General features: G+C 35.7%; 1 protein-coding gene across 13 annotated transcripts in view; it reads right to left on the reverse strand.

Moving 5' to 3' along the window:
- Positions 1-3444: 3444 nt before the first annotated feature.
- Positions 3445-13427, reverse strand: part of Clock (clock circadian regulator) — a 111869-nt gene continuing 101886 nt past the window's right edge. For all 13 annotated transcript variants that reach the window (XM_048784504.1, XM_048784498.1, XM_048784502.1 and 10 more), the window contains 2 exons: positions 10999-11299; positions 3445-8807 (listed from right to left, as the gene is read on the reverse strand). In XM_048784504.1, coding sequence (XP_048640461.1) covers positions 8628-8807; positions 10999-11299 — 481 coding nt within the window. In that variant the 3' untranslated portion in view covers positions 3445-8627. The remainder of the gene's footprint in view (positions 8808-10998; positions 11300-13427) is intronic.

The following is a 13427-nucleotide window of genomic DNA, read 5'->3' on the forward strand; positions in this document are numbered from 1 at the left end:
CTTGTTTTTCCTTGTGTGTTATACAACTCATTAACTTTTCTAACTTTCCAAAGTAGTATTGCTATTATCTAGGCCATTTCTAAAGTAGATGTAAAAACAAACACTGATGTGTAGCTAAACAGGAGCTAGATATTATTCTGAAGCACTGTCTCACTTGGCCTTCACGATTCTATTAGGTAGTAGGCATCAATACAAGGTTTTTTAAAAAGGGCAACTTACCCAAGGTGACATTGTAGAGCAGGGAGGCAAACCAGGCAGTTTAATGTCAGAGCCTGCAATTATTCCTTATGCTAAGGACACCTCATTTTATCATAGCAGCTTCAGTAATCAGTCATTTAAAGTCTACTCGAACTTTACCACTCCACTCAGTCAGTACAACAGCTGTTCTCCCAGCCTGTGTGAGGTCCACAATGTAATCTGTAACTTGACAAGACTGTGAAAGGACCCAGCTAATCTCAGTAGCTGTGGAAAGGGCAGCTGACCTCTAAAGAAACCTACAAGTGGTCCTCAACTACAAAGTAGCTTTCAGCTGTTAGGCAGCAGCATAATACTATCAAAGAAAAACATCATTTTTGGAAACTTCTAAGGAGTTCTCTAACTCCATAAAAAAAATGTATATTATAGGATAGAAAAAAACAATATCCATGAATTAAGACAAAACACTTCAAAGAAACAGAGACTCCTAATTAACTGCCTTAACTTATAAACAAAGACAGTGAGGAACTATATTTTCTTAGAACAAAAAGGAGATTTTCTGGTAGAAAGTAGCTGGTACCATCATAGACTGATGAAAATTAGGTGGCCTGGCCCCAGTAACTAGCTTGCTATGTGAATAACAGCATAGGCTTTTGTTGTTGTTTTTTTTATTGTAACAGGACAGAATTAACTACTTAGAGACAGACCTAAAGCTACAAGGTAAAAAATGCTGATACAGTTAGTTAGCTTCTGTTGAAGAAAAGAAAGGAAAATGTCATTGATGGTGATTTTAAAATATTTAATAGTCTTTAAACTCCAAAATGTGATTCTTACAAGTTACGTGCCACATAAAGCAGATGTTACTTTTGGAGAAATGCAGGTGATACTGAAAAACATAGCACTGAGGTATTTTTTTATTTTTAAAATTGACGAAGGAAACAAAGTCTGGATCTAATTATTTTTACATTTACAAAAATCCACAATACTACTGCTTGGTTCTCTTGCTATAATTTTAGGTTCTGAATATACAAGAATCTGTGGGAAAGAACATTATAAGAGTACATGTAGATTTGAAAAGCTATGCACATCATAACTTGGAAAAAATGATCACAGAGCAAGAAGCCTGAGTGGAGGTAGGCTAGTCACACATTTTGACTTTCTTTTCAATGGACAGCTTTGAAAAGTGAGTGTAGCCAATTGTAACATCAAATTAAGATGGCAATATTAAGTTGGTAACAAAATGATCCACATATTTTATACAATATTTCCAAACATAGCTCATAGAAATCAAAGACTCTAATATAGCACCATTGAAACCATTCATTATCCCTCATGCTTCTATGCAATTTAGGACTTTGGCAGGAGACAATACCTGAAAAATGCCAAGTCTCACTTTTGTAAATTAATTTGGATTTCATTTAAATGTTTGCTTTAGGGGAAAAAAAGGTATTCAGTAGCCATTTAATAACAGCTCTACCCTTTTGGAAATAAGAATGACAGGCTACGTCTACATTTTTATTTTAAAACCAAGAACCAAGCAGTAAAGACAGCAATGTCAAGAAAAAAGAATAGCACACTAAGAACCACATAGAACATTAGAAAAGAATTTGGTGTGTGTTTTTACAACTACCAACTTGATGTTAAACAATTAAAAATTTACAAAGATAAAACTTTTTTTTTTTTTTTGCACTAACTGGTTTCAGTACAGCACTGATTTAACTCATCTTTGGGTTTTGATCTTCACACAGAGTGAATATGAAAGTGCCATACTGAGGCCCTTCCCTAACTTAAACCATAGTAAAACAGATTTCAAAATAATTCTAGAATGGTTTAAATTACAGCCGTTCTATTCTGGCTGACATTTTTTTTTTTTTAATTTTTCCTGGACAACTTTTTTGCTAAGATGATTGTCTAGGTACACATCAATTTGAAGATAACGGCTTTCCCCACATTCTAGCTTCTTAGTACTGGCACAACCATTGCCAGCAGTGAATCTGCACCAGTACAAGCCAACTTACTCACTCTCTCTCACCACACACACACACACACACACACACACGAATGTTAATTCTTAAAGCGATGTCACAGTTTGCTCAGAGATTTAAAAGCATGCATTTGAAAACATAGCATATCTTTGATTTAAACCAACATGTGGTTGACATGTTTTAATTAACATTCTCTAAGGGATCCCTGTGTGTGCTATTCCTAGCCTATGGGACTCCAAAGTTACTCTGGGAGCTCTAATGTGGAGGATTATGTACCAATACATGTAAGCAAGAAGAATCCTCAAATAGCTAGGCTTCAGAATGTTCAAACACTGCTTTATTGGACAATGCTGTGTATGGAGGTTTGGTTTGTTTTTAAAACATCAAGCAACACTACACTATATAAAGACAGCAAACTTTTGTAGTACAAGTTTTCAGTGTGTATACATTATTCCATTTGTATTTAAGGACTTTAATATGGATATGATAATGACAGCTATTAGAAGATGCTGTTTTACTAACATGACTTGAAATGGACAAAATAGAGGCAATGTATGCCATTGGTTCTGTCATACTGGCCTTTGGCTGTATTTGGGGAACGTAATTATACAAAAAGTGCCTGTAAAATAGAGAAGGCAGCAAGTGAAACTAGAAAAAGATCCGAGTTATGTAAAGCAGAGTTTAAAGGAGTTACCTTTTAATTTTTTTTTCTTCAATTATTTGAGAGCAGGAGGGAAGTGTAGAGGCATCTGAATTTGGGCCCTCCACTGCCATCCTGCAGTGAAACAGATTTGGATTGTTCATGGAGTCATCAAGAGAGCTAGCAACAGCCCCAAATAAGGGCCAGTTCTCCAAGTACAAGATGATGCAAAACAACCAACCACAAATTAGATACATGACACTTAAATCACAGATGAGAAAACAGAATGCAAAGATACCTAAAAATATAAATAAATATATTTAGCTGATTTTTACTCAAGAAACCCAGAGAACTGCTTTCAAAGCAATTGCTTCTTTCAACCACTTTCTAAATACTTACTATTTTGATTGTCATTTAATGCAGCACCTCAGTGTTTGCTGGTGGTGGAGATGGAATTTTACTTAATAGTCTCCTTAGAAACTATATCCTATTATGCTAAAGATCATTCCCTAGGAATAACCCAGGCATTGTACAAAATATCAAAACCTGCAAAGTATTATTTAAGAAAAACAAGGAATGTAGTGTTATGACAGTGTGTGGGGGGGAAAAAACTATGCAAAACAGTCAAATGGAAAGAAAGTATTTTAATTTTTAAATATCCAAGTTTGCTTAATTTCTTGTGAGCTGTTCAACACTGTTTTAAATATCCTGAATTAATAACTATACCAACAAAATTTATCCCCAGTGCTTCCACAGGAGACATTAAAATAAGACCAAATTATACTTTTCTTTTTCTTCAACCAAAGTAGTCTTTTTCTCAGTTATTTTTGTGCAAAAATATTACAAGAGAATTCAAATGGAAACGCTGAAATGACATGCCAACATTTCAGGGCACATTTAAAACACTCAGAATAATTCTTGAAATTACTGTATTCTAAAATATCACTACCAATCACTTTTAGATTAGTTCAGTACATCTACTCACATGGATGAAATTTTCCTAGACCTCTGAAAATAAACAGGCTCATTGGTCTCTTTTGGTGTCCACACAATAGGCAAGATAGGTTTACAATAGTGTTTAAATGGAACTAGGCATCTACAGTCTCTTAATTCCACCACATTCAAAACAAAAGTCAAGAGTTCATTTGGCTATCTTGAGATCACTCCCATAAACCTACTACGGTTCACTGGATCTAAACATTTCTCAGAAATGTGTCATTTTATTATTTCACCTAAGTGATGATTTGGGGATCCTTTAGAAATGGTTAATGCCTAAGATAAACTTTATCAAAATGAATAATTGCAATAAAGTGCTTGTTACATTTCAAAATGATGCTTTTAGACTGCAGTATGTTAAGTGTGTGCTATTCCTCCCATAAAGGATCCCCAGGCATGAGAGTCTGGTCTTCTCACCTGTCTCAAAAAGCAGCAGCACTATCTTTTGGTAGGCTGACAATAGGCACATTACCCATGCGGACGAGGCTATACTAGGGCTATGGCAAAAAGGGGAGGAAATTAGAAAAGTGGGAAGCATGTGGAGGGTTTCTACTATACTCATAGTTATATACAAATATATTAAATATGCTATAAAAATAGTCGACTCTTTTCCTTTGCAATGACTTCAGAAGCTCCTTTTAGAAGAATGCTCACCCAATTCAGACAAACTTAAAAAGATCTCTCTCTCCAAATCACTATTAAAATGGCAAGTGCCTTTGTGCTGTGTTTTCTCCACCACTGAAAAGTTCCAATCAGCTTTCTCCTGGCTAGATGCACTCAGCAATATTAATATCCAGTGTTTATACTTTCCAATGTGGACTCCTGTGGGACTAAGAACAGGGCCACAGATATAGGAAAGGTTGTAGACTTGAATGAGCTTTACACAAATGTTCAAACAAATCTTCAATCACCAAAGAAATAGAAAAAAGTAGAAAAACTAAAGTTAAATTTTCTATCTGTAGTCCACTTAAAAGTTTGCCTCAGTGTAGTGGAAACATTTTCAAACATAAAGAATAATGTCCAGTTGAAAAGAATTTCTACCATTTTAGGCTATTTTCAGGGTCCTTTTCTAAGGCTTCGAACAAGGGTTCATATCTCCCTTCAACACAATGCCCTTTACAGAGCTAGACTGCTTCAGTGCTCCTAACTTCAAGAGACTGCTTTAAGGCAACAACCAACAACTACAGCACATCTGAAGAATTCAAACACACTATTCTGCACTAAATATTCTCTAACAAACTAGTCAAGATCACTGGCATCCTTTTATTACTAGTACATTCCTAAGCCACATCTAAGTGACAAAGCAGAGCACATCACTCTAAAATTACCCCCTGAATTTAGGATGTAGTTCGGAAAACTGAACTGTAGTATTTACTTTCACACTACACCGCCCCTTCCACCCCATTCACCACATTTACTTTTCTGCCCATATTTTACTCAAAACAAAAACAAGTACTTTTCAAGTGTCTAGGTTCTGGTGTGACATCACTCTCAGCAGCAACTTTATTAATCCCTGCAGTTCTCATTTGTATTTGCGAGGCAATACTGGCTCACACTGTGCCCCAGCAGTCCACAGAAAGATAACTGCAGGGGGGCTGGCATCTTTCCTTTACCTCCACAGTTTCTTATCTAAAAAGTGCCACCCAGAATAAAATGTTTTTAAGAGAAACTGAATCCCTGTGAGAGTAAAGCAGAGGGAAGCTGAAAAAGGTTCCATTTGGTATCTTTTCATGATTTAGGTTTGGGATTTGAATTAACAACTTTGGCTATGAAAATGGAATACAGAACAGACAACTGCTGAATCTCCCTCTCAATGCTTAAGTCTCACAGGGAAGGAAGGGGACAGGGACTAGCCTTGCAACTCAAATTTAGGAGAAGCACAAGGAAACCAAAGTAAAGAAGGGGCAGCTTGTGCTGAACAGTTTTTCCAACATAATACTCCATACTGACAGCAAAGGAAAAAAAGCATGGCTGCTTCTTTAAATTTAGCAACTGTAAATTTCAAGCAGGAAAAAGATGAATCATGAAGAACAACAGGAATTGTGACATAAATTTTTTCCTTCCCCAAATATTCAGTTAAGATGGAAAATATTTAAAGGAGTTAAGAGTTGAAGAATGTGAGTTAAACAAATAATCTGCAGATTTACTTTGTGGCCTGTTTTGCTTCTGTTGAGTACATAGTATTCACAGTTCATAATCTTTCTTTTAAGTATGGTACTTAGAGGGCAAGCCTTAACTCAATAGTTCATATCTTTTGTTAGCTAAGTCCTTATCACTAGGTATTGCCAATAAATAAATGAGGCACAACTCAAGATTTATACGGAATGGCATAAGGTCAAGAAAGGCAATTTGGAAGGGGAGAAAAGCAATGCTATTGCCATATTTTACAACACTGATTTTGCCATGTGCACATATGCTCAGGTACACACATTCTGACAACCAATCTTGACATTCATGGGAATGTCAGGAATCTCTTCTGGATGATCATTTAGCTAGAACTCCATGATATGTTAATTACTAACTGGTATCTAGTCACACTTCTTTTGCAGAAGGGTAAGTACCATTTTCTTTGGTTGTTTTCTTTTACAGTATTAATTTTCTAATTTAATTATAGACAGTTATGGTTTTGTTTTTGTTACAGAAAAACAATTTGTCCCTCAAGGATGATAGCAAAGGTAAGGACAGAGAACTGACTTGGCATTCCCCTGAGCCTTTTATCTAGTACTTCTGCAGTAGGTGATTTTCACTGCACAAAACCATTTCTGTTTAACAACTTTAATTCTGTTACATTTTCTTTTAAGGTCAATTTTGATTTATTACATTTGTCCTCCCCTTTTTTAGTAATAATTTTTTATATTATAATAAGAAATTTCCACTAATCTTTTGTTCTATAGTTGTAAATTTCAGTATTAGTACCATAAAATCTAAAAAATTACTATTTTTAATATATGTAACTTGTGTTGAAATTTATTACCTTTAGAACATGATATTGCCAGATGAAATCTTAGTTCATGTTTACAAAGCATGTGAGTTACAATATCCCAATGTAGTGAAATACAAAGCCAATACTTGCCCTTTTTGGGTAAAAATATCAATATTATATTGAGCCAATATTTACTGGTAATTCTTAAATGACTGTTTAGGGTTTTTTGTTTTGTTGGGTTTTTTTGGGGGGTCTTTTCTTTTGGAGGAGGGGTACCTGGGTTTTAACTCAGGGGTGCTCAACCACTAAGCCACATCTCCAGCCTTATTACATATTTTAATTAGAGACAGGGTCTCACTCAATTACTTAGTGCCTTGCCATTGCTGAGGCCGGCTTTGAACTCGCAATCCTCCTGTCTCAGCCTCCCTAGCCGCTGGGATTACAGGCATGCACCACCACGCCCAGCGACTGTTTAATTTAGGAAACAAATTTGGGAACCTTTAAAGTGTGTAGTGTTAGGTTGTCATCTTTTTTATTTCTAAATTATTTGTACCCCAGTCCAAGAGACTCACAGCAGTCTTCATAGGAACTTAGGAGAATAATGACACTGACACCCACATGCTGTTAAAAATGTACTAAGGTTTCAAAAACTGCTACTGAAACCAGACAATAAGTTCAAGATGGTGAGTTATCACCTGAATTAAAATCAAGGCACTATGGGTTCCCCCCCCTCAAATAACCCTGAATCATTGCTGACTAAAAGAAGCATTGAAATTGTGAAGGATAATAAAAAGATTCCAACAAATCCTAAAAGTTAAAATTCCCACCATTGGGAATGTTAAAAAGTGCCTATAATGTTTGTGTGCAAATTTTATTCCTATAACTGAAACATTCTTGAAATTACTTTCAGGCTTGTTGAAAACCATTTACATAAATATTTGCAACAATGAAATATATCAAAATATGTGATCAAACTCCCAACCATCTAAAATAAAGCAGTGCAAATCCTATTTTCAAACAAAAATAATGAAATGAGGGATATTTCTGAATAACTTGAAAGTCTTGTTGTATCAATAATTTAACCTGAAAAAAAATCCATTCCCAGCAGCACATCATACCTCACTGAACAAACTGTGACATCACAGCCAAAGTATGAACAAAAAGACTTGTGCCCTGGAAAAGTGAATAGAACACTATTATGTTGTAAACAAAAGGAAAAACAGAGACTGATGTATCAGTTTGTACATGGTGTCGGAATCTAATGAAATGTACTCATATGGAAGAGAGAATGCTTTCATGCAGCTTACACAATGTTTTGCTTTCTCTCCTTCATCCAGACATATACATATTTTTACAGTATCTGTACACAAAAAATTTAAACCCACACAACATTCTGAAATCACTGTTCCATCATTATCTGAAAAGGGAGAGGGGCTTAAGGTGGGGGCTATTGACTACTAGATTATCTTCATGGCATCATTGTAAGCAAACCCCTGACATGGCAGTGGTGTGTCCTCTGTAACACTTGATAGCAGGCACAGACCACTAGAAGTGACTAACATTGTTAGTGCCTTTCTGATTCACTGGAGGTCATTTTATAGCTGAGCTTCTTAACATTTGGCAATATACTCTTTTTCCATCAAAAAATATCTGGGCAACTGAAACACTGTCAGAATTGGCTATGTCCCTATGATCATCTTCTGCTGGCTGGTTTTAACGTACATCTATAGCACTAGGCACATTTTCCCTACCAACTAATTCCAGGAACTAGAACACTCAATACTGTATCTCATGAAACTGCTGGAACTTTTCCTCCTAACCTCAGGTCATCTGAGCAACGTTTATGGACCACCACCTTCCTCCTTTGGCGCTGGAGGAAGTACTTGTGCTACTGTGATTGAACCTTAGAAGGATCAGTCAAACTGTCAGTCCTGTGCCGACTAAGTTGCTGCTGTTGCTGAGACTGGTGTTGCTGGTGATGTGACTGAGAGAAGGTGCTCTGTTGTAGTGGAAACGCAGCAGAGAGGATGAGCTGAGTTGAAGGATTCCCATGGAGCAACCTAGAAGTCTAAAAAGGAAAAATCAATGTATTACCCAACACTATTTTACCCTCTCCATTATACTGTGCACATAAGATTTGCTAAAGTTGTGCACTATCCAAGGGACATTTTTGCTCTCTAAGATTAAAATCATATTTTTGCATGCTTAAGAAGCTTTTCCTTTCTGAAAATATAACAAAAATTTCACTTTTCGAAGGAATCTGGACTGGAGATTTCATGGTATAGAAAGCAACTAATGTCTTGAGAGAAACCACACATTCTTAGGATGTTACAACAAAAACAGCTCAAACCAAAAAAGGCCCAGGATCTGTAGTCAGAAGCCCCGCATTTGGGTTTTGCTCTGCCATTTACAAGTTACCTGACCTGATGCAAGTCTCAATTCTATGCACCTCAATTTCTTTTACCAAGTTTTTACTTCTGGCATATTATTTATAAATGTATCTCCAGGATATATATGAAACTAGCTAAAAGAAAGTTAAGATTTTAAAGTCCTTCCCAAAGACAATACATTTGCTGCAAGATTCTTAATTTTAAAATGGAGTTGTTGTGGGTGATGTTTGTGAGTGTGTATGAAGGAGTCTCTCTCTCTCTCTCTCTCTTAAACCTGAAAGACCATTAAGCTTTTGGTAAGGACCTTTAGAGTTTTCTTTCTCTCTGTTATTAGCAAAACTATGTGTGAGATGAATTCAGGATATGTAGGAGTCTTACAGGATTACAACTTAAGTACATTTTGGGACAGATAAACAATTTTAAAAAGCAAACTGTACATTTATTATACACAAGTAAGTATATTTATGAAGGGCATCACTCATCTTTTTTATGGATATCTTTAGGTGCCTTTTTTGGGAGAATCAAGAAAGAGAAGGTTAATTCTTTTAGAGGTCTTTCTTCCTTGATAGACTGAGATCTTAAGGCAAATCCTCTTTTTTTATATAAGTTTCTGCTTAATTATCATTGGATATATTTCCCTTAGATAATAGTTTAGGACTTGTTTTAAATTCTTATTACTTTATATTAATAGCAAAGCCATTTATTAATGGCTACAGTACAGACTTAAGGTCTAAGAGACTATATGACTACCAGATGTATTTTGGCAACTAATCTGTTTTTGTCTTCCACATCATCAAAACAAGCTTTACATCTGGACTAGGATACAAACAGTGATAAATTAAAGCTGTATTTACTTTTTAATATATAGTATACTTTTGAATATTCTAGTTGTATAACTGTGAAACTGATGACAAGTGCCTGTTCCAGATGAGGTGGTCTCCAGTACAAATCAAGGCTAATCTACATACAAACGTGCTCAAGGTAAAAGGGAAGGGAAAGAGCTGGACTTCCAAGTGAGGGTACTGAGATCCAGAGACTGTTTCTGTTTATTTCTTTGCTGACAACCCTGCCATAGGTAACTTATGCTGTAACCTTTGGATAAGGAGATCCTATATAATTTACCCACATATCTGTTTTTTGGTTAATCTGAGTACTTATTACATTTGTCAACATAGTGGTTATACATGACAGCTAGTTAGGTGCATTATACTACAATCAGCTATTTATACTTTTTAAATATCTGTGAACTATTATCACATCCAGGCAATAAGTGAGGCTTGGTCAGTTTAACTTGCCAAAGGTCACACAATATGTGGTATAGCAGTGACGCAATCTCAGGACAGTCTGATTTTAGAATCCAAGTTGTAACTATAACACATACTGTGTACCGCCACTATTTCTCCTCTGACATTATTTATAACAGAAAAATTCCAATAAACTTTATTCCAACAAAATAATTTAAGATAATATGTAGGCTGATACAGAAATCCCTTTTATACCCCTGCTTATGCAGGACAGAATTTGTTGGGTATTGAGAAAGGAAATAGACAGAGAAAGGAGTCTCTGCTTGACTTCCAGAAACTGTAGTTCCAGAGAGGAAAATAGGCTTTATAAAAGTACCCTCATATAGGCCCAAAATTACTTATTCTACCCTGCAGCTCAGATCACTTGGTATACCAATGGCAGGGCTAAAAGTCTTTCAATGAAGAGAAGGAAAACAATGGCTACCCAGGACAAGCTTTCTATCTTCGTAGAGATTTAAATTGTACAGAAACTTTTATGAGTTTTTGAGATAATTTACAAACCTTTAATTTAGCACCTAATTCTATTATAAATAGGTTTAAGGTGGCTTCTTGTAGGAAGAGTTACCTGTAAAAACTGCTGTGGTGTTTGAGTCAGTTGAGCCTGAGATGGTTGCTGAACTGGAGGAAGCTGCTGTTCCTGGGAAGTCTGCTGCTGCTGCTGCTGCTGCTGTTGCTGTTGCTGCTGCTGCTGCTGCTGCTGTTGCTGCTGCGTTACTGACAGTGTCTGTGCCTGCTGCTGTTGTGCAGCAAAAGTAGGATAGGCAGTCACCACCTGACCCATGAGCATAGTACTAGGTACCATGACTGCCCCACAAGCTACAGGAGCAGTCACTAATTTGGTCACAAGTTGCTGACCTTGAGAAAATCTGTAGAGGAAAGAAAGAAGTAAAGTCAAAAGTACACAGTATACATCACAAAAAAAGGCAATGAGATGAACCCTTATCTAAGATAATAATACTGCCAATTTATTTTTATAAAAGCTATATGCTTCTATTTTGCTTTTGTTTTTAAAAATTCTCTTTGGGATTTCAGCAAGACATAAATGTATGTGGCAAAATCAACATATGACAACAAAAACAGATATAATAAAAAATAACTTTCTAAAATATCCATATTCAAAAGAATGAAGTTAATTAGTTCTTGATTAATTAGTTCTTTTGATTTACGTCATATGCAAAAATCAATTCAAAAGGAAGCAAACACCCAAACATAAAAGCTAAAACTATAAAACTCTTAGAAGCAAATGGGAAAAGTTTTGCGACATTGTAATTGGCAATGATTCCTTGGATAACACCAAAAGCACAGGTGACAAAAACGATAAATAGACTGCCCAGGCATGATGATCTCAAATTCAAGGCCAGCCTGGGCAATTTAGTGAGACCCTGACTCAAAATAAAAAGGGCTAGAGATGTAGTTCAGTAGTAGAGTGATTGCCTAGCAAGTACAAGGTCTCAGTTCAACCTTCAGTATCTCTCTATCTCTGTCTGTCTCTCTCTCTTTCTCTCTCTCTCTCTCTCACACACACAGATAAACTGGACTACACAAAATTAAAAATTTTATGCATCCAAGGGCAAAACTGACAGCATGAGGCAACTCAATAATGGGAAGTGTATCTGATTTATCTGGTTATTATAATAACCAGAACATATGAAGAACGATAACAACTAAACAACAATCAACCCATTTAAAAAACGGACACAGGTATAACTTGAATAGGTATTTCTCCAAAAAAGATATATAAATGGCCAATAAACACATGAAAAGTTGTTCAACATCATTAAGGAAATGCAAATCAAAACAAGAAGCAGCAGCCACCTTACACCCATCAGGATAGCTATTACAGAAAAATCCAACAAAAATAACCACTGTTGGCAAAGATGTAGAGAAACTGGAACCTCTGTGTACTGCTGGTAGTATTGTAAAATGAAAGACCATATGGCAATTCCTACAAAAATTAAATAGAATTACCATATGAAGCAATTCTACTCCTGGGCATCCAAAAGAAATAAAAGGAGGGACTCAGATACTCTTATACCCATGTTCATAGCAGCATAGTCATACTTAACTAAAGGTGGAAGCCACTCAAGTGTCCACTGGCAGGTGAAATCAATAAACAAAATACAGTATATAATACAATGGGATATTATTTCACCTTAGAAAGGAAGAATATTCTGACACATGCTACAACATGGATGAACCCTGAGAACATTAGGCTAAGTGAAATAAGCCAATAACAAAAGGATAAATGCTGTATTTTGACTTACATGAAATACTCAAAGTAGTCAAATTCATACAGATAGAAAGTAGAATGGTGGTTGCCATAGATAAGAGGCAGGGTTGGGCAAGCTAGGAAGTTGTTTAATGGTTATGAAGAATGAAGACTCAGTTTGGAAAAATGAAAACAGTTCTGGGGACAGATGGTTGAGGGTAGAGTGACAACAACTGTGTGAATATACTCAATGGCCATTCAACCACATACTTTAAAATGGTTACTATGGTAAATTTTTTTATGTATATTTTACCACAGTTAAAAAATTTTTAAACTGAAAAAAAAATGAACTTTTTCTTTTCATAAAGTGGCTAGGTATTTAGGAGTCAGATAAAGTGGCACATACTTCAGGAACAAACTTAAAGCTACCATATGGTAATTTTTAAAAACTTTATATTTATGTAAGAAATGTACATTTAAAGGTGGTAACTTAAAAAACATAAATCAAGGGCTGGGGTTGTGGCTCAGCGATAGAGCACTTGCTTGGCACATGCGGGGCCCTGGGTTCGATTCTCAGCACCACATATAAATAAAATAACTACAACAAAAAAATAAATATTTAAAACAACACAAATCAAAACAAATGAATAAAGTACTTGTAGTTTATAAATTTATCATATTATGGTGCCCACTGTGTTAGATTTTTTTTGTTTTGGTAATAAAGATTGAACCCAGGTACACTTTACCACTAAGCTGTATCTCCAGACCTTTTTTTTTTTTTTTTT

The sequence above is a fragment of the Marmota marmota genome, unplaced genomic scaffold (genome assembly GCF_001458135.2).
Source record: "Marmota marmota marmota unplaced genomic scaffold, marMar, whole genome shotgun sequence".
Classification (NCBI taxonomy): Eukaryota; Metazoa; Chordata; class Mammalia; order Rodentia; family Sciuridae; genus Marmota; species Marmota marmota.